The 22,721-nt window shown below is 35.4% G+C and overlaps 1 protein-coding gene across 4 annotated transcripts in view; it reads right to left on the bottom strand.

Moving 5' to 3' along the window:
- Positions 1–22,721, bottom strand: part of LOC150108354 (translation initiation factor eIF2 assembly protein-like) — a 118,440-nt gene that overhangs the window by 35,634 nt on the left and 60,085 nt on the right. For all 4 annotated transcript variants that reach the window (XM_090415754.1, XM_090415755.1, XM_090415757.1 and 1 more), the window contains exons 7-8: positions 11,185–11,360; positions 8,938–9,060 (exon numbers count right to left, since the gene is read on the bottom strand). In XM_090415754.1, coding sequence (XP_090271880.1) covers positions 8,938–9,060; positions 11,185–11,360 — 299 coding nt within the window. The remainder of the gene's footprint in view (positions 1–8,937; positions 9,061–11,184; positions 11,361–22,721) is intronic.

Here is a 22,721-nt window from a genome sequence, read left to right as displayed (position 1 = left end):
ACTAAACTGGTGATAGATGAGAATGGCTCAGGGAGAGATACCAGAAAGTGGTGTATAGAGGAGCAGAGTCCAGGATGAAGCAGGTGACCAGTGGTGTGCCTCAGGGTTCTGTGGTTTGGCCGTTATTATTTAATTTGTACATAAATGATATATGAGTGGCTTGAAGGAAGATATTCAGTTGTTTGCTGATGATGCAAAGTTGGGTAGCGCAATAAAAAATCAAGCTGATGTTGAGAGTTTGCAGGATGATTTAAATAATCTGGCAAAATGGGCAAAAGGTAATGGATGTCAGTTCAATGTGGAAAAGTGTAAAGTTATGCATTTTGAGATTAAAAGATTACCAGCCTTGTAATACATTAATGGAATGGTATTTCAAGAGATTGATGAGGCTAAGGACTTGGGGGTGTTGGTGGATAGAGAGATGAAGTTCATTTGACTCATTGCTAAGGTGTCCAAGATTGCACATAGATTTACTTGGTTATTGAAGAACACACTAACATCCAGAGATAAAGAGGTTATTATTCCCCTTTATAAGGCACTGATACTTCCACATTTGGATTACTGTACTCAAGTCTGGTCACCTAGATTCCTTGGATTCTAGTAGTAAGACTTATATGTTGGTTAGACATAACTGGTAATTAGTTTACGGAATTAACAACGCATATAAAGTATATTAATTAAAGGTAACTTTAATGAATAACTTCTATATTTCGGCAATGTCACATTGCCATCTTCAGGAACATAAAGATATGGTATGTGCACTCAGGAACTAACACAAAGCAAATGAGGAAGAAAGCAAGAAACTAATATTGTTCCTAAAGTCCTAATGGTGCCCTCTTGCAGGCTAATTTGGTAGTCTTGGCAGTTGGGCTGAAGTTCTCATAATGAAAGTCTCCCAAATTTGGGGCAGTTTCATGCACCCAAATTTGTTGAGGTTAGGAACGTTTTTTAGAGCTGCTGAAGATTCTTTGAATAATCTTTCGTATTTAAACTTGCTGCGATGAATTATTTTTGTTTTCTTCCAACGAATTTTATGGTGGGTATCTAAGGCATGGTCTGCCAGCCCAGAGCGGCTGTACTGGTGAAACCGGATGTAGTCTTGGTGTTCTGAAATCCTGATATTTGTTGTTCTGCCTGTTTGGCCAAAGTAGGACAATTTGCAGCTGCAAGGGACCTGGTATACACCAGGTAGGTCTAGGGGAAGTGGTTGGTCTTTGGTAGAGCGGATAAGGGATGCCAACTTTTTATATGGTCTGTAACAGGAAGTAAGGTCATATTTTTTGAGGATATTGGTTATTTTCTCAGAGGTGCCCTGGATGTAGGGGATGGTGATAGACTTGGTGTAATCTTTATTGTGGAGGGGGGGGGGGAGGGGGTTGTGGTTTACAGGTTTTAGTATTTTTTTTGGATTTTTTTGGGGTTATAGCCATTGGCTAAGAAAGTATTGAGGATGTGGTTTAGTTCAATAGTCAGGGCTATGTCATCTGAGCAGATTAATTTTGCCCTGTTATATAGTGTTTTTATCACCCCATATTGTTGTGAGGGGGGGGGGATTGCTGGTGAATGTATCTGCCAGTGTGGGTGGGTTTTCTGTAAACAGAGAAAAACAAAGATCCATCAAGCTGGCAGGTGATTAAAGTGTCTAGGAAGGGGAGGGTGTTGTTTTCCTTTTTCTAAGGTGAACTGGACTCTGGGGTGTTGGTTGTTTAAGTGTGTTAGGAAGGAGTGGAGTGTATCTGAGCCATGTGGCCAAATAGCAAACACATCATCCACATAACGAAGCCAAATAGTGGGTTTTTGTGGGGCAGAGTTTAAGGCTTTCTCTTCAAATGTCTCCATAAAGAAATTGGCCAGGGGTGGGGAAAGTGGTGAACCCATGGCTGTCCCCTCTATCTGTTTGTAGAACTTTCCTTGCCAAACGAAATAGCCTGAGTTCATTGTGAACTGAAATAGGGCTGAGATATCGGGAGGAAACTTGGCTTGGATGAGCTCAAGGGTTTCTTTGAGTGGGACATTAGTGAATAGGGAGGAGACGTCAAAATTGACCATTATGTCAGTGAGTTGGAGTGCGAGGTTTTCTATACTGGCTTTAAAGTGGGCTGAGTTTTTTGTGTGTGATGGTGTGTTGCCAGTGTAGTGTGTGAGCATTTTGGCTAAATGTTTGGCTAATTTATATGTGGGGGAATCAATGCTATGGGATGCAATGGCACATTTTGTTTATGTATTTTTGGGAGTCCATATAATCGGGGGGGGGGGGTGTCTAGAGTTATAAGGTTTAAGTTTGTTGGTGACTTCCACAGGCCAAGAAGTGACTTTCTTAAGGAGTCTGTGGATAGTTCTAATCTGAGAGCTGGTCGGATTATATTCAATGGGGAGGTAAGTAGTACGGTCTAGTACTAAACCACATCCTCAACACTTTCTTAGCCAATGGCTATAACCCCAAAAATATCCAAAAAATACTAAAACCTGTAAACCACAACCCCCCTCCACAATAAAGATTACACCAAGTCTATCACCATCCCCTACATCCAGGGCACCTCTGAGAAAATAACCAATATCCTCAAAAAATATGACCTTACTTCCTGTTACAGACCATATAAAAAGTTGGCATCCCTTATCTGCTCTACCAAAGACCAACCACTTCCCGTAGACCTACCTGGTGTATACCAGGTCCCTTGCAGCTGCAAATTGTCCTACTTTGGCCAAACAGGCAGAACAACAAATATCAGGATTTCAGAACACCAAGACTACATCCGGTTTCACCAGTACAGCCACTCTGGGCTGGCAGGCCATGCCTTAGATACCCACCATAAAATTCGTTGGAAGAAAACAAAAATAATTCATCACAGCAAGTTTAAATACGAAAGATTATTCAAAGAATCTTCAGCAGCTCTAAAAAACGGGTTAGGAACCTGTTAGGAACCCCAGGAACAAATTTGAGGTTAGGAACCCCAAATTTGTTGAGGTTCCTAACCTCAACAAATTTGGGGGCATGAAACTGCCCCAAATTTGGGAGACTTTCATTATGAGAACTTCAGCCCAACTGCCAAGACTACCAAATTAGCCCGCAAGAGGGCACCATTAGAACTTTAGGAACAATATTAGTTTCTTGCTTTCTTCCTCATTTGCTTTGTGTTAGTTCCTGAATGCACATACCATATCTTTATGTTCCTGAAGATGGCAATGTGACATTGCCGAAATATAGAAGTTATTCATTAAAGTTACCTTTAATTAATATACTTTATATGCATTGTTAATTACGTAAACTAATTACCAGTTAGATTCCTTGGAGATGAGGAGGTTGTGGAGAGGGTTCAGAGGAGAGTGACTAAGTTGGTGAGTGATGTAAAAAATGCTACCTACATTGATAGATTGAGAGCTTGTGGATTACAGAGGTTGGTTGATAGGCGGAGAAGAGGAGATATGATAGAAACATTTAAATTACTAAAAGGTTTTTATAAGATTGATGCAGGGGAAATATTTCAGCTGTGTGATAGTGATGGAAGAACAAGAGGTCATCCCTGGAAATTAAGGAAAAGTGTGGTTAACAAGAGTGTGAGAATGAGGTTTTTTGCCTGGAAAGTGGTGAATGAGTGGAATGCATTGCCTGACTCAGTTGTGAGTTCTTCATCTGTAAATGAATTTAAGAAGAGATATGACAGATATTGTTTTGATAGTTTGGGTCTCCCGTGATGAGTCTACTGACTCCATGGAGATACCCGTAATAATAATAATAATAATAATTATTATTATTATTATTCTTTCATCTATGGGCCACAATCCCATTACACATTTAAAGATGTCTTTCTTAATCATGAAACCCACTCCATATTCATGCTTCTCTCCACCAGAATATACAAATGTAAAGCCATCTTTTCCTAGTTTTCCCGTGTTAGGCCATCTTGTTTCACACTAATTTCCATCACATCAACTTTAAGTCTTTTCAATTCCTGTATAAGGTTGTCAAAATTCCTTTTCTTTTCAAATTTCTTCATCAATTTCAAGGTTTGATTCCTGTAAAAAGTCATTTAAAGTTGGAAATGGATCCAAATTATTTTTTTCAACTCCATGGTCAGTATTGTAACTTTTGTAATAATGATCGTAATTTAGCTTTTGTGTTTCAAAATGTTTACATTTTGTTCTTGAAGGAATTGAGAAACATCATTCAATTTTGTGAATATATCCATCAGATAAGCAATTTGATTCAACCACAAAACATTTCTAAATCGATTTGCTTATAGAAATTTGTTATTTTGTAAGACTATGGAAAGCTCTTTTCGTAATACAAACAATCTGACAAGAACTCTGCCACATGTCAGCCATCTAATTTCAGTATGTACCAGCAAAGATGTATGTTGGCTGCCCATATCTTCACACATAATTTTGAATAATCTTGTTTTTAACGGTTGTGTTTTCCAAAGTTACTAATTTTCACTGCTTCATCTAAAATACATTTTAAAGATGAAGGGATATTTCGAGCAACCAGTGCATGTCTATGAAGAATACAGTGACTACTCATGCACATTTTAGCAACATTTATAATGTTGCTGCCTCTTTCAGGGATCCTATCACTGACTTTGCACCATTGCCACATTTCTCCCAACTTTATAAAATCATCGATACATTAAAATATCATTTCTCCTGTTGTTTTGGCTTAAAAATTTTCACAGCATAACATGTCTTCTTCAATAGAATTATTATAGTAATAATGAACAAAAATTAATAAAATTGATAGGTTTGCAATGTCTGTTGTCTCATCTCATTTAAAGAGCACTCATCATATGACTGAAATCTTAATATAACTTCCTGCTCAATATCCTCAGTCATATCATGAATTCTGCATGAAACTGCATTATTTGAGAAAGAAATTTTATCATCTTGTTGACAGGATTTCTCATCTAACATACACTAAACAACATCTTTGATGCATGGTTTAATGGTGGTTTCAGAAATTGTATGCACTTCACCTGCGAGCGCTATATGGTAGTTTACTTTGTAGGAAGTCATTGTTGCCCTTTCATTATGCAACAACATTTTCAACATAAAATGTTTAGTTTTGTCAAGAGACTCAAGTTTTCTTTCAAAAAATTTGGTATCTTTATTTTTATATTTTGAATGGTTTGTTTCAAAATGTCTGCACAATTTAGCTGGTGCTAATGAACTATTTGATAAGATCTTATTGCATAATATACATACCACATCAGGGGCCTCAGGATTTCCTGTGGTTGTGAATCTGAGTAATAAATAGCTCGAGTTGCATTTAACTTTTTTTATGATTTAGCGATGTTTTACTATTGACAAACAACACTTTCCTTTTCCTCGATTCATCGGCTACAAGTAATGTTAGTGTCTTGATCTCTGTATTTTTGTCAGTATCCGCTTTCCCAGTCTTCGTGTCACTAGAAACATGTGAACTGATTGCTACACTTTTTTTAAAAAAAAAAAACTCCTTTTCTCAGCCAATAATCCATATTTTAATATGGGGTATACACAATCATAATATTATAAATTTTCATGATGCCCACTTTATTTTTATATGAAAAATAGATAAGACATCGCAAAATGATTGCAGTGCAAAACACCACCGATTTATGACTGATACACCCACTCATGTGCTGCACCCCCACCTCACTACAGATAATTTTGTCAGAGGATATGACTCAACTAGTAGCAGGAGAATTGAATGCAAGTATTCGATTCATTCATTCACCACTTGACTCAACATATTTGATCTCAACAACCCATTTGGCCTGAACCCCAGCTTGTTCTCCACCAAGTTCGTGCTCCACAAGCCTTAGAAGCTCTCTTCTCAAGCAGGCCTGTACAAACTCTATCCAGAACGCCCAGTAAGAAAATTCTTGATTAATTGCCACATTTTTTTAGCATTTTATACTCATTTGATCTCTGACCAGGCTTCTGAGTTATTCAGTGTAACTGTTGAAAAACCTCTACCACCATTATCATCATATTCCTAAAATGCATCCTCAATGGATAAAGAGAATACTATGACAATACTACAAGAAAAGTTTCCATTATTACTAATTTCTTTTGACAATTTCCCTCCAAATAGGTTCACTATCAGTCAGAATGCCAATATTGTAAAATCTTATATTTCAGTCTTCTACAGCACTACTTACTGTCAATCAACCTAGATCTTGGTCTTCTGGGTCTTTTATCTGCCATCAGACACCTGTTTGGCAAACATTTCCTCTCCCATTCTGCTCACACTTCCACATTTCAACAAATTCTAGAAAATATCATCTATCCACATTTCAGATTTCTGATGGCTCTTCTACCTTCAGTATCAATATGTGCTATTGAATGTAGTTTCTTGAATAGTTTATACCACTGTTCTGTTACTACTTATATCATTTAAAAAACATTCAAAGTACTTCAGACATCCAGAATATCATTTTTATTTTCATGCTACTGAAAATGCTCAGAAATGATGGAAAGAGTATTGTATAATGAATCAGGATTTTTTATTTATTTTTTTTTAATATGCTATTCCCATACATGAGAGGTTGAAGGACCTATAAAAGCACATGTGCAGGTAAGGATTGAAGTAGAAGTTTATTGATATATTTTTTGAAAAGTCGTAGATTGTAATTTGAAATACTTCTTGTGGAAGAATGTTCCAGAGGATGGAGGTAGATGGAATTAAAGAGGGAGAGGAAAAGCAGATTCCATGTATTTACAGTTGCACAATGAAGAGCAGCTGCTGCTCTTGTATTAACAAGTGTAACATAAAGTGGAGGAATGATAGTTGTGAGTTCAGTGGAGCAATGATCATTGAAGTACCTGATGAAGACTGTTTTTAGTGGCAATGAATGTGATGAGATTGTCATTGCTGCACTGAAGGACAGTAATCAATTTGCACTGAAGGACAAAACAAAACACAGATCAATGTTTAATACACTAGTTGTAGATGATCTTGGCACTTGGGATGTCCGAAAACTGCAGGGTTTGTCAAATGAGTATGATGAATGGAAAGTACTATTGTCTGCAAAACCGTGGATGGGATTAGTGATGACAGAGTAGGTCATTTAAGTATAGGAGAAAGAGGATAGGTGATAGGACAGAGCTCTAAGATGCTCCTCCATCGGTGGTGAATCATTAAGACAGGAGCCACCCACCAAGACACCATACTGACCAGAGAGAAGCAACCCAATTACAAAGAGTGGTAGGTAGACCAAATGACAGTAGCTTGTTTAGGTATTAAGCTAGACATGAGCAAAAGCTCTGGAAATGCCAAGTGTGACAGCACAAGTTCCTCTGAACTTTTTCATAGAATGTGTCCAGTAGTCGGTGATGTAAGCTAAGAGGCCAGCTGTAGATCTTGAATGGCAGAATTCATACTTGTGGGCATTGATTAATTAGTTGGCTTCTAAGTAGTGGAGAAGTTGGCTATTGATGACTTTTTCCATTATTTTGCAGAGCACAGGGATGATAACAGCTGGTTGGTAGTTTGACAGTAGATTTATCTCCCTTTTTTGGAATAGGTTGGATATGTGAATGTTTTACACATTGGGATAAGTACCAGCTACATAAAATACATTGCAGAGATAATAACACAGGACAAGAGTTAGCTCCGGAGCACAACTGGAGAGATGAAATAAGGACCGGTAGACTCTTATTGTCCAAGTTATTTAGTAATTTTCTGATGTCTTTTTGGTTGAAAAACTACAGGAGGTATAAAGTGCTTCAATTCTAGTATAGTAAGGAGCAATTTCCCTTGGTCATCAATGCAGGAGTTCAAGGAAAAGAGTAATGCTAGCAGGTTAATTTTATCTTTGAGTGAAGTAACAGCAATGCCATCAGGATCAGAGAGGGAGGCGGAAGTGCAGGTGAGTAGAAGTTGTCTCCTACGGCCTTAACAAGAGACTAGAGGACATGGCTCCATCTGGACAGGAAGCAAGTTTTCTGCTGTTAGCCTTTATGAAATCAGATTAAGATCTGCTGATAACTGCTTTGCATTGTTGCTTGCTTTGGTATAGGCAGAGAATGAAGCTGCAGTTCTTGATGCAAGCCACCTGCGGCAAGCTGAATTTTTTTCTTTGACTGCTTTGATACACTCTATTGAAACAAGACCTGGAAATGGATGAGGATTTCAGGTAGAATGGAAATGAAGGCCTTGATGCCAGTGAGGATAATTTCTGTGACTTGTTCAGAGAAAATCCATCTAGGACACAAGGTACTTTTAAAAGGACTCTTCAGTTAAAGGTGAGTAAACTGGTTTCATATGGAGGTGGAAAGACTTTTGCTCCCAGAAACTTGGGTTTTTCATCTTACAAAACAGACATATTAGCCATAAGAACACAGACAATTTACAGACACAATACATTGGCTTTACTGCCTTCGATACTTCAGTTATAATCGCTCCCCCCCCTAACCAAAAAAAACAACTAAATTAACTTTTGAAGACCAAGATACATAGAAATAAATTTGAAGAAATTCAAATGTACTGTATGCCCAAAGATACAAGACCCTTCAACATTTCTGCGCATATCAAAAGAAGGAGAATCCGTTCTGATATTAGGGAAATCGGTGCATTTTGTGGGATGAGTGTTTATTATTGTACATCGAAAAATTAGCTTTTCTTTTATAAAAATTCTAGTTTTTAAAGTGGTAACTATTTTGCATGTACAACAGTCGGAAAATTTATGTATAAAGCATGTGACTTCGCGTGTTAGTGGCCAATTCATATATCCTTTATTTGTTTCTCCCCTTCAGCATGAATTGATTATTCTTGGCACAAAGCCAAGGTTGGTTCTATGAAGTGTGGGCGTACTATACATATATACTCTCATGAATCCTGCAAGTTCACACTTTCTTAAAACATACTAAGCAACACATCACTTCCTATCAAAAATGGAACCTAATTCTTCATCATATATATTTTCTTTAAAACATGTGGTAAAGTAAGGTGTTACTTACAGTCACAATCTGGAAACTTCTTATACAAATATTCTTTGAAAAAGGATGAAATATCTTGAATAATATCATTTCTTTGGTAGCCAATATGATCATAAAAATTAGTATAATCTCTCTGTGAGATACCTATAAAAAAGGAAATGGTAGCTTTATTTTATTACTGCCATTAATCATGTACTTTTAATTTCTGTTATTATTATTATCTTCAGAACTTTACAGAATCAGACTTATTGTGGAAGGTCCACACACACACACACACACACACACACACACACACACACACACACACACACACACACACACACACAGACAGCTCATCATACCATCTCTTAAATGCATTCAATATTCTCAGCATAGATCACACTCTCAAGCAATGCATTCCAGTCAGTTACCACTAACCATGTAAAAAAATTGTGTTTTCACTCCTTTGTTCACACTCTCCTTATACAACTTCCAGGGATGACCTTTGTTTCCTCCTCCATCTCCCACCATTCTATGAAAAACTTATTTAACATTAATCTGATAAGAACCTCTTACCAACTTATGTCTGTATTATCCCCCACCCCTCCTGCCCATATCCATTAAACTCTATAAAGTAAAGTGCATCTCCTCAAACTTTCTTCATATTAACATTTCAGAGACCCAGAAACCACTTCAATCAATCATCCTAAACTCTTTCCAATATTTTTTTCATTCTTTTGAAAACCAGGTGACCAAATCTGTACACAGCAGTCCATATTTGGTCTAATCAATGTCTTATACAATGGGACCATAATCTCCTTACTTCTACAAGTCAGTGTCCTCCACATCACATTCTTAAAACATTACTAAACCTTGTGGAAAAAACAGGAGGGAGTTTAAGTAATTTTAAAAAATGAAATTAATGTTGATAAAGGCATTAAGTTCAACAAGTTTCTGAGCCATGCAGATAGTTTAATTCTTGATAGGTTGACCAAGATCAAATGAAATCAAAGACATTGTGGAAGGTCCCTAGTCCACCCACACAATACCATGCTTTAAATACATTCAACACTCTCTGCTTAACCACACTCTCAGGCAATGCATTCCAATCAATCACCACTCACCAAGCAAAAAATCTTCTTCTCATGCCTTTGCTCACACTCTCCTTTTGAACCAGCCATGAGAAGCAATAAACTCAGTGAAATGAACATTTGACAAAGAAGGCGATTCATTAACTAGTTCATTAAAAATAGTCTTTGCCTTTTCACAAATAAAGAGCTGAAAAACAGAATCGCCCTTTACTTGCTTTTCTCTAATTCCATTTTCAACAGTCTTTCCATTTCAAAAATGTTTCTCTCCCTTTAAAAAGTCTAGTTAAGGTATTATCACTTTCATTTTTTTCAGTTTATGTTCTTAATTATTGCATTTGCAATGGTCCTAGCCATGCTATATTTTTCACAAATTAACTTAACATCAAGCTCTTGATTGTGATCTGAAATTATTGCTTGTTTTGTGGAAAACAAGCAATAATTACAGCAATAACAAGCAATAAACTGAAGGCCTTTCTTGATGTTTTACCTACAAAACCAGCTTCAGAAGACTGAGATCTCTTAGGAGCCATGGGCTTAATTTTATTAATCTTTTTCAATAATAACGTAAAATTAAATTAGCTTACAGAACTGCAGTATATACAGTGATGCAATAAACACAAGTTGCACAATACTACCTCCACCATACAAAAAAAAAATATATATAAATGAAGTCAGAGATCACTATACACAACTAATCAACAAAACACCTGGAGAAGAACTAACTGGGCGATGGTGTTCCATGCCTGCATAAGCTGTCTTCATGCAGGATCACGTGAGCAATGCATGATGGTAAACAGAGTAGTGATGAAGAAAGGACTCATGTAGGCCAATGGAAGCTTTGATGCTAAATGAAAAGACAAACCGAGCATGATGTTAAAATAGGTTCGACTGTACTTTGCATTTTAGAGGCCACAAATCCACTTGGCAATAAATGGATAAACATTTAAGGATAATGACCTAAAAGTAACTTAAATTCTGGTGAGATGATATATTTATTATGTTTTTCATTAGAATGTTTCTCTCTAAATTCAACTCTATTATGGTACATAAATCACATGCCTACAACTCTGAAAAACATTATGGTCTAGTCTGGTATGGTCTAATCTAAAAAAAAAAATCCTCCACCAAAAGACAACTTGCACTGTTATACTAGATGGAATTTAAAATAATAATAAATGAAATATAAAATACAACTTGCCTATCAACACATTATCTTTAACAAAACAACGAAATTCTGTACTTGGATCTATCTCAACCCATTTTCTCAAAACAAGATAATAAGGCACTTCAATTGCATCTCCACTTGCAGCATAATTTTCTCTTTGACAAGAGGATACAGTTATTCTTTCTTCTAAGTGAGTGCAAAATTTGAACCTAGAAAATGAAGCATGAATAAATATGCTAATAAAACTTACTGCATTTTAAATTAGTAATTTAGTACTGCTTTTTTTTTTATTTCTGTTTCTCTCTCTGAATACTTCTAAATGTTCATATACAGAATTTCAGATCAAGTGAATAGGCTCACACAGTGTTAAATTAAAGGAAGGATTCCAATATACTACAAATACTTTTATACTATAACTGAGGTCAAAATCTTTTCTAATATCTTTTTATATTTTTAATAAACTGCTTTATCAGTGAAAAATAAACAATTTGTCTTTTAAACCACTCCATTGCAAAATCGAACTTTGAAAACCAACAATGTTAATAGATATATTTCACTCATTTTAGAAATTGTAGACTTTACAACCATGTTATAACTATTTTAATTTCCCAACATTTCAACCTTCATATTAAGGTCATCTGGAGTATATACAAATATATGAGGACAAGCTGAGTTAAATTTCACACAGTAAGCTAAAGAAACAATGATTTGATCACCGGTTATTCTACTGGCATGACCTCTAGTGAAAAAAAAATACAGATAAAATTAAAAATTAATTAATTATTTAGAAACTATATTAAATCTAAATTCTATTTAAGATAACATGAGAGAAACATTTTTTCATATAGATAGTTTCCTTACAGTAACAATGATGTTCCTATTTTTAACATGACAATAGTTATATTACATTTAGGATTATGGATTATCTACAGTCCTGTTTATAGTTAGGGAGAAAGGTTCTGTGGGTAGAATATGTGCCTTCCATATGCTTGGGATTTTTAGACCATCATTATTGTTTAGATTGGGGTGGTTGATAAGAATCTCACAGGCTTCCTTAAATTTGTGTTCATACCATGTTTTGGTGTGATGTAAACAACTGGTGCTTTTCCAGTCAATTCTATGTAAAGTGTTCAGGGCATGATCAGAAAGGCCAGCTTCATCACAATTATTATATTTAATGTGTTGTTTATGTTCTTTTTGTCTGATAGGAATTGTGTGTCCTGTTTCTCCTATATATGGTAGATTACAGGTGCAATAAATACGATAAACTCCAGGGTGGGCCAGCGAATGGGAGTGGGTCTTTGGATAAGTTGATTAAGCTTTTTAATTTTGCAGGAGGTTTAAAGGTGGCTTTGAGGCTGTATTTCTATAGTATTCTGTTTATTTAATCTGATGTCCCTTTAATGTAAGGAATGGTTATAGTTTTATTGTAGTCTGGTTTATCTTTGTTTTTCATTGAGGCCTTGTAGAGAATTTTGTTAATAGTGTTTTGGCTGTGACCATTTTTTAGAAAGGTATTGCTGATAACTTTAAAATATATCTTTTCTTTTAGTGTTGCACAGTGATCAGCATTCATTTCAGAAATTATGGACTTTACAACTGTGTTATAAATAATTATTTTAATTTCCGGACGTTTCAACCTTCATATTAAGATCATCATCTGGAGTACATACAAATATACAAGGACAACAATGATTTGATCACCGGTTATTCTACTGGCATGACCTCTAGTGAAAAAAAAAATGGTTACGGCCAAAACACTATTAACAAAATTCTCTACAAGACCTCACTAAAAACAAAGATAAACCAGACTACAATAAAACTATAACCATTCCTTACATTAAAGGGACATCAGATAAAATAAACAGAATACTACAGAAATACAACCTCAAAGCCACCTTTAAACCTCCTGCAAAATTAAAAAGCTTACTCAACTCAGGTGCCTGTGTAGCTCAGTGGATGTGGTGTTTGCACACCACAGCGCTTAACCGCACGAAGGAAGACTTTGTTTCGAATCTAGTCGGCGACTAGAGGAAATTTTTCTAAGCCTTTTTTCGACCGGTTCCCGAGTTAGTCGATCTCTGGCATGGGCAAGCAGGTTTTTTCTCCCAGAAACTCTGGTTTTTCGTCCCGTAAACTCAAGAAAATCAACCGTAGAATCCACATTATTTCAGACATTAAATATATTGTGTTAAGGTTAGGGACCATGAGATGGCGGCACTTGTGCCGTCTCTCTTCACTGCGTGCCGCTTAATTAGTGATAGCCTTGGGCCAGCTATCTCTGATTGGCTGCCAGTGGAGATTGAACTGCCCACTCAGTCTCCAAAAGTTAGATAGGGTAAACAGCCTCGCCTACTCCCTGTACAGGAACAAAAAGGTGTTAGCTTAGCTTAGCTACTCAACTCATCCAAAGACCCACTCCCTGTGCTGGCCCACCCTGGAGTATATCGTATTTATTGCACCTGTAATCTACCATATATAGGGGAAACAGGACACACAATTCCTATCAGACAAAAGGAACATAAACAACACACTAAATATAATAATTGTGATGAAGCTGGCCTTTCTGATCATGCCCTGAACACTTTACATAGAATTGACTGGAAAAGCACCAGTTGTTTACATCACACCAAAACATGGTATGAACACAAATTTAAGGAAGCCTGATTCTTCCTTAGATCTTATCAGATTTAAGGAAGAATTCTTGATAGAATCTTATCAGATTTAAGGAAGAATTCTTGATAGAATCTTATCAGATTTAAGGAAGAATTCTTGATAGAATCTTATCAGATTTAAGGAAGAATTCTTGATAGAATCTTATCAGATTCTTGATAAGAATCTGAAAAGATTCTTATCAACCACCCCAATCTGAACAATAATGATGGTCTAAAAATCCCAAGCATGTGGAAGGCACATATTCTACCCACAGAACCTTTCTCCCTAAGAGTTAACTATAAACAGGACTGTAGATAATCCAGAATCCTAAATCTAATATAACAATTGTCATGTTAACAATAGGACATCATTGTTACTGTAAGGAAACTATCTATACGAAAGAATGTTTCTCTCATGTTATCTTAAATAGAATTTAGTTTTGATGTAGTTTCTAAATAATTAATTTTTAATTTTATCTGTTTTTTTTTTTTTTTTTTCACTAGAGGTCATGGCCAGTAGAATAACCAGTGATCAAATCATTGTTCTTTAGCTTACTGTGTCAAATGTAACTCAGCTTGTCCTTGTATATTTGTATGTACTCCACATGATGACCTTAATATGAAGGTCGAAACGTCGGGAAATTAAAATAGTTATTTATAACACGGTCCATAAATTAAAGCCCATAATTTCTAAAATGAATGCTGATCACCGTGCAACACTAAAAGAAAAGATATATTTTACATTCAACAACTCCCCATGTATTGATAATATATTGTTGAATTATTAGATATAGAAAAGATCACTAAAAGCAAACAGTACACTTACATCATAAGGTAGTGATATCCTATCTACTTAAATCTTAATAGTTAGATAAGATATCGATGAAAAAATAAAAAAATTTCAGGAAATCTGTGGAACAATTTAAAAGGACACTGATCAAAAAAAAAAAAAAAAGATGAAAAAACTCAACTTAAATTTTACACAGTCATGCCAACGTTATTATATGGTTCAAAAATATGGACTGTTAAAAATACGGGTCAAAGTAAAACCCAGGCTGCAGAAATAAGATTTTTAAGAATTAAAAGATACACAAAATAAGACAAAATGATAATAAAAAAAAAAGATGACAGAAGACGACTAGGTATTTACAACTTAAATGAAATCTTTCTTTCTGATATCTTTCCATTTATACAAGATGGAAAGATATCAGCAACCAAAAGAACTAGATAATAACAGATCCTGGGAGAAGGGGGGAAGAAAGAGAGGAAGACAAATGTTTAATCATTGATAAGATATTAATTAGTGTAAATTTAAGTGGGAGAATTAATTTTATCTCATTTCATACATGAAAAGTTACAAAACATGTAGCATAAAATACTGTGTGCAGCTGATAAGAGATATTAATATATTCACATTTTTCTTGAATATATATATATAAGTTTAAAAGCAGGGAATAAAGGAAATAAAAGAAAACTTTTTTAATAAGATGACATTAAATCATGATGGACAGCTACTACATGTTACAAGGAACCCTAAAACCTGAAGATGTTCAAACATGGGCATGAATAGCAGCTGATAAGCATGAAGTACCTCTACAGAAGAGAAAATCATTTATGGAATCTTTCTCTAGGTTGAAGCACAAACTGGTGCTTGTTTTGAAGGCACTGACTAGATAAAGTAGAAAGTTGTCTACCGCTTGGAAGTTTATCTAGTCAATTAGACACTGGCTTCTATCCTACCTACTGTAAGCCTTTTCATTCACAAGAACTATATGCTCATATCTTTTAATAAGGAAATACCGTGAGCAGACATATGAATTCAAAAATATAATAATGGAATAACTCGCATAAAATATTATTTAATAGTATAATTTTCCCTGTGTATCGCAGACATCTTCAGTACATTTATAAAGCTAATTAAACAATAACTAAAAAGGTCAATAAATTTCCTAATTAAAAAAATAATAATAAAATATATATATATACATATAATAAAAAGTTAGGAAAGATTAGCTCATTTATAAAGTACTAACTCACATAAAGGGGATAGACGTAAACCATCGGATCTGTTTGAGTTAGGAGAGTTTCACGTTTCCTTATAACGCTGTTCCATGACTTTTGTGAAGGATGCTTGTCTTGTTCCAATGAACTCTATGTCTAGTGATGATGGAATGTTCTGCAAATCTAGACTGTTCAGGTTCAAGGTATTGAATATAAGACTGGTGTTCTTCTAGCCAAATAGAGGCAGATCTTCCTGTTTGTCCAAAATAAGATAATCCACAAGAGCAAGGAATCTGGTAGACACCTGGATAACTAAGATGTGGAAGCTTGTCCTTTGGAGAAGTGAGAAAGGTGGAGATTTTTCTACAAGGTCGAAAGGCAACAAAAATATTCAGTGGTTTTAAAACTTTTACTATACGTTCACTAATGCCATGCACATAAGGGATAGGAATGTGCATTATTTCTTCTGTATTTGAAGAGGAAGACATTAAAATTACTCAAAGCTCTTTTGATGAACGAATTCTTATATCCATTAGATAAAAAGGAGGAAATAATATATTGTAGTTCTTTTTGTAACAGATCGTCTGAAGAACAAAAGGAGTGGGCCCGATGAACCAGTGTTTTAATAGTTCCTGCCTTTTGACTGGGATGGTGATGAGATTCAGCATGGATATAATGGCCTGTAGTCTTCTTTCTATAGACTGAGTGATTCAGTCCATAGCCAGTGATTCAAACTGGTGAGTCTCCATAGATCCAGTACTAATGTTAGTGATACAGATAAAGTAGTTATCAATTACTTAAATAAAAGAGCCAATAGGCTTCACTTATTTAAATAATAATTCTAATAATTATAATAATAAATATTTAAATTCACTTCACTATTTAAATAATGTAGTTATCAGTGTTTCCGGCTGTCCACTAACAGACAGTGAATGTTTTGTTTTATCAAAAGGACATGATTTCGCCATTGCGCTGAATAAGGTACCCCTGATGGATTTTTTTCATAACATAGACAGAGGTATTTGATCCTTATCCCAAAAAACATCCAACAGGTTAAGTTTTGAATGTGTGAAAATTCTTTTTAATGCCAAGCCTCCTCATCCTAATCTATCTTACTCTGAATTTAAAGCACTGAAATCACTGAAGAATAATAATAATTTAATTATTACGAAAGCTGACAAAGGGAAGGCTGTAGTTATTCAAGACAAGAAGGAATATGTGAGAAAAATGTCTCTGTTACTCTGCGACTATTCAACTTATAGGCCCCTTACATCGGATCCTACCGGGAGTCAATTGAAGAGACTTAATTCTCTTATAGATAATGTATCTACATGGGATGAAGATCAAAAGAAAAAACTTAAAACCTTCTTCAGTCATCCACCCAGATTGTATGGTCTTCCGAAAGTTCATAAACCAGGTATTCCGTTGAAGCCAGTGGTAGATTGTATAGGTTGTCCCACTTTTAAAATTTCTAAATTTTTATCAAATTTACTCACTTCTTCAACTAGAAGAACTGATACTTTTTTTATTATTATTATTATTACGGGCGACTCCAGGGAGTCCTTAGACTCATCGAGGAAGGCCCTAAACATCATGTCCACACAAATATACGACATTCTCACAGTATCTATCATACCTTGCCTTGAACTCACTCACCGTCATAGCATCCACAACAGATTCTGGCAGCTTATTCCACTCATTTACCACTCTAAAAGTAAAGAACCCAGCTCTAACACCCTTGCTAACCACACTTTTGCCCAGCTTCCATAGGTGTCCCCCAGTTCTCCCACCACCAGTCCTGATCTAAAAAATATCCTCTGAATTAATCCTATAGAAACCCTTTAGCAATTTGAATGTCTCAATCATATCTCCCCCTTTCCACCTATCAACTAATTTCTGCAACCCACAAATCTTTAACCTGTTCTCATATGGTTCATTCCATAGACTGACCTAGGTGACCAAATCTGGGCACAGTAGTCGAGATGAGGTCATATCAAGGCTCAGTACAGAGGTACAATAACTTGCTTGTCTCTGCTCGTCAAAGTATTTTTCAACAACCAAGTGAGTTGATGAACTGATTTAGCCACTTTTGCAATGTGCCCCCTAAACTTCATCTCCCTATCCACCAACACTCCCAAGTCCCTGGCCTCATCAATCTTCTGGAATACAGTTCCACCAATGTGGTATACTGCTGCTAATCTTTTCACCCCAAAATGCATAACCTTACATTTTGTTACATTAAATTGACATCCATTCTCCTTAGCCCAGAACCCCAATCTATCCAAGTCTTCCTGCAAAATTTTGACATCTTCTGCATTCACTATTGCCCTACCTAGCTTTGCATCATCAGCGAACAAATGAACTGTTCCTCTTAGATCCTTCCCTATATCATTAATGAACAAATTAAACAGCAGTGGTCCAAAAACAGAACCCTGGGGCACACCACTAGTCACAGGCCGTCTTTGGACTCTACTCCTGAATAAACTACTCTCTGATATCTCTCCATCAACCACCCACCTATCCATTCATAAAGAATACTTTGGATTTCAAAAATAAAATTTCAGATCGCCATTTGGACATTTTGGATATTATGATCAGTTTAGATGTTTCTTTATTTACAAATGTTCCTTTATCTGAAAGCATTGAATTACTGCAACAAGAATTTCCTTCAGACATTGTAAAAATATATGATTTTGTAATACATTCTGGTTATTTTTCCTTTAAAAGCAAGTTGTATCAACAAATTGAAGTAACAGCAATGGTCAATCCTCATTCTCCTGCTATCACCAACTTTTTTATGGAGCACTTTGAACAACGTATTTTTGACAATATTTCTCCCAAACCTACTCATTGGTTCAGATATGTTGATGACATTTTTGTTATCTGGAATGGCTCTTCTAATGAACTTCAACAGTTTCTCCGTAAGTTAAATGCACTTCATCCAAGGATCCAGTTCATCCTAGAAGTAGAATCAAATAAGCAGTAAGCTTTTTAGATCTTTTAATTCTTTGCCAACCAGATGGTAACCTACATTTCTCAGTCTATAAAAAGAAGACTCATACAGGCCATTATATCCATGCTGAATCTCATCACCATCCTAGTCAAAAGGCAGGAACTATTAAAACACTGGTTCATCAGGCCCACCCCTTTTGTTCTTCAGACCATCTGCTACAAAAAGAACTGCAATATATTATTTCCTCCTTTTTATCTAATGGATATAAGAATTCATTCATCAAAAGAGCTTTGAGTAGTTTTAATGTCTTCTTCTTCTTCAAATACAGAAGAAATAATGCATTCCTATCCCTTATGTGCATGACATTAGTGAACATATAACAAAAGTTTTAAAACCACTGAATATTTTTGTTGCCTTTCGACCTTTTAGAAAAATCTCCACCTTTCTCACTTCTCCAAAGGACAAGCTTCCACATGTTAGCTATCCAGGTGTCTACCAGATTTCTTGCTCTTGTGGATTATCTTATTTCAGACAAACAGGAAGATCTAACTCTATTTGGCTAGAAGAACACCAGTCTTATATTCAATACCTTGAACCTGAGCAGTCTGGACTTGCAGAACATGCCATCATCACTAGACATAGAGTTCATACGAACAAGACAAGAGTCCTTCACAAAAGTCGGTTCCTCATGGAATGGCTTTATAAAAAACATGTGAAACTCTACTCCACTCTCCTAACTTAAACAGATCCAATGGTTTACGTCTATGCCCTTTATGGGAGATAGTACTTTATAAAGCAACTAATCTTTCCTAGCTTTTTATTGTGTGTGTGTATATATATATATATATATATATATATATAGTTATTTATTTATTTTATTTTTTTTTAGTTAGGAAATTTATTGACCTTTTTAGTTATCTTATATTAGCTACTTAGGTAGTGCCCTTTGGAATTGTCAGTTATTGTTCAATTAGCTTTATAAATGTACTGAAGATGCCTGCGATACAGAGGCAAAAATTATATTATACTATTAAATAATATTTTACGTGAGTTATTCGGTTATTATATTTTTGAACTATACTCATATGTCTTTTCTCACTCTGTTGGTACTATAATAGAAACCATTAGTAACATTGCATTTCTAGCATTCATTCCCAAAAACATTTTGAGAAAATAATACCATAATGCAACTATGATACAATGCTGAGACGCTATAAGTCTCCTGTAAAGTTTGAGTCTTTACTTCAACTTTTTAATTTCTCAATGTTTGAATATTCTTTTCCAGGCTAATTAAGGTTCTAACTGTCTGATGCACACATTACTGAATTCTATCCTGTAAACACATGAAAGATAAGCTAATGACCAAAAATGATACGTCAGAATCTCTTTTTACATTTCTGTCATCTAAAAAACTCAAGCAACTATACTGTATCAATTTATCTAAAATCTTCATCGTCGTCTGGTAATTATACCACTTCGGATTAATTCTGCTTTTAAATATTCTTAACTTATATGATATTCTTAACCTATATGATACCTCAAGGGCTCACTTTAGTGAGTACCAGAGTGGCAAATCTGAGGTACATGATGCTGGGCCATGCCTTCTTTCATGTAATATACATCTGTTATATTATCTGTAGACTGGTCCCTCCCTTCTTTCTTTCTTTTCTTCTTTACCCCCCCCCCCCCAATGCTATTAAAGTATTCAAGGGCTGGAGTGAATTGTTCCTATTTTGCTATTTCATTTTGTCTTATGCAGTAGAAGACTGAAGTCCCAACCCACCTGGCCAATGTGAGATGTATTGGAACCAAAACTTCCCAGATATGTGGAAAGGGCTTCTGCAAACCTTCCGATTTTTATTTTTATTTTATTTTTTTATTGCAGTGACTTCATTCCAAAATGCTAATATGGTTGTGCCTTATAATACATCTCATGCTGCATCGGTTGTCACACAGAATAATCAGAGCTGCATTCAGGGCTTAGGCAGAAGGTCCTGTTTGAGAGGTATATTACAGTCTCCAACAAAAATCAGTGATATTGTGAACAAGGAATACAGAAGGTATGGGATTAATCTTGGAGGGGAACTTTATATAGGAAAATGGGATGTAAGAGGTCCACAGAGAAGTACTCTTGATATGGTCTGTAAAGAGATGAAGCGGTATAAAATTGACATCATGGGAATTACAGACAAATAGAAAGAAGAAGGTCACTTCAAGACAGGATGGTAAGCTAGTTGTTTATTCAGGAGATGATTCAAAGCATCATGATATAGCTGTGATAGTGAAGACAGTTCAGGCAAGAGACCTTCTTGGTTATAATCCAGTTAATGACAGAATACTTTGTACTAGACTTAAGGGTCATCCTACCAATGTGTCAAATGTGGTAATTTATGCATCTCACATAGATAGGCCTGATGAAGAGAGTGAGGAATTCTATGAAAACCTACAGTCTATTTTGGACTGCCTACCAAGGAGAAATTTACTTTACTTATTAGGGGAATTTAATGCAGATGAAAAAGTATGAGAATTAGGCCTGAGTGTGGCATGTTTTGTCTGGGTGAGCGTAACATCCATGGCGACAAAGACTGTTGGCATTTGTCTAGCTAACAGATTAGTTATTACCAATACCTACTTCCAGAAACTTCCTGCTTGAAAAAAACCTGCACATCAGTCCACAGACTAAACAGGCTTTTCTAAGGAGGGTTTTGAGTCAAGTTTCTTGATTATATCATTGTCTGACTATGATACTCAGCACTGTAATAATATTGTAAGTTTTTTTTTCACTTAGTTGTAAATTAAATTAGCCAAGAAATTATATTCTTCTTCACAACTATGCTGCTCTGCTTGTATACAGAAGCTAATGACTTTGCATCAGTTGCCTTAATGTCCCATAATTCAAAGCATGCATCTTTTCAGACGTGTATAACACCATGCATTATGGGAAAGCCACTGCTCAGACCAGCTTTGACCTTTATTCAACAGGAGCAAGGTCCAGAAGATTATACCAAGGTTGAATAAATGCAGAAGTCATATTTCCCTTATACAAGTAGTAAAAAGGTATATCACCTTATTATTAAAATACTCTAGATCAGAGATAGTTGTAGGAAGTTTTTTCACTTGGTTGTAAATTAAATTAAATGGCATACTAAAGCAATTGATGTGAAGTCATTAGCCCCTATATACAAGTATCCTAGTTGTGAAGATACTTCATGCACAAACGTTATTTGCTTACACTTGGATAAAGGATTAAACAAGAATATAATTTAATAAATTAAAGACTTAATTGTGTATGTTAGTCAAGTAAATAATAGTTTAATATCCGACGTTTCACTGACTAATATCTGTCAGCATTTTCAAAGGATACACACTGGTAAGTAATAGAAAGTAACAAAAACTAGGAAACTAACTGACAATTCTAAAAATTATATAAAGTTATCATTGTGTGTGTGTGTGATAATAATACGACACGTGATACAATACGCATGTCGCACAACGTTTTATTTGTTGAGATATTTATTGTAATTTTCATGAAAGTTCATTTCTTTTTGGTTAAATGATCTGATTAGAGTTTTTCATATACTGTATCTGGTAGTATTAGGCCTTGATTCTTATTTAAGTTACCTGTTGAACGGGTGACTGTAGCAGCTTCTTTGAATGTTCTGGAATGGTAGCTCTCTTCTATGTAGAGCATATGACTCATATCCCATTCAATATTATGGTTGGTAGAGGCAAAGCAGGAAGAAAGGCCTGATATATCTTGTCTGTTTTCCTTACATAGCCTATGTGTTCTTTCTTTCTTGTTTCAAAACTTCTAGATGTCTGTCCGATGTAATTGATACCGCATGAACAGGGTATGCTATAAACTCCAGAGTATTTGTAGAAAGGATGGCTATCTTTCGGTGATCTTATAAACTTTTGAATGGTCTCAATAGGTTTGAAGGTTACTCTGATATTATATGGTT

The sequence above is a fragment of the Typopeltis vanoorti genome, chromosome 3, assembly GCF_054136105.1.
Source record: "Typopeltis vanoorti isolate ZY-2024b chromosome 3, IOZ_Tvanoo_1.0, whole genome shotgun sequence".
NCBI lineage: Eukaryota > Metazoa > Arthropoda > Arachnida > Uropygi > Thelyphonidae > Typopeltis > Typopeltis vanoorti.
Note: the sequence above shows the minus strand (reverse complement) of the source record. Positions and strands in the feature narration are given on the sequence as shown.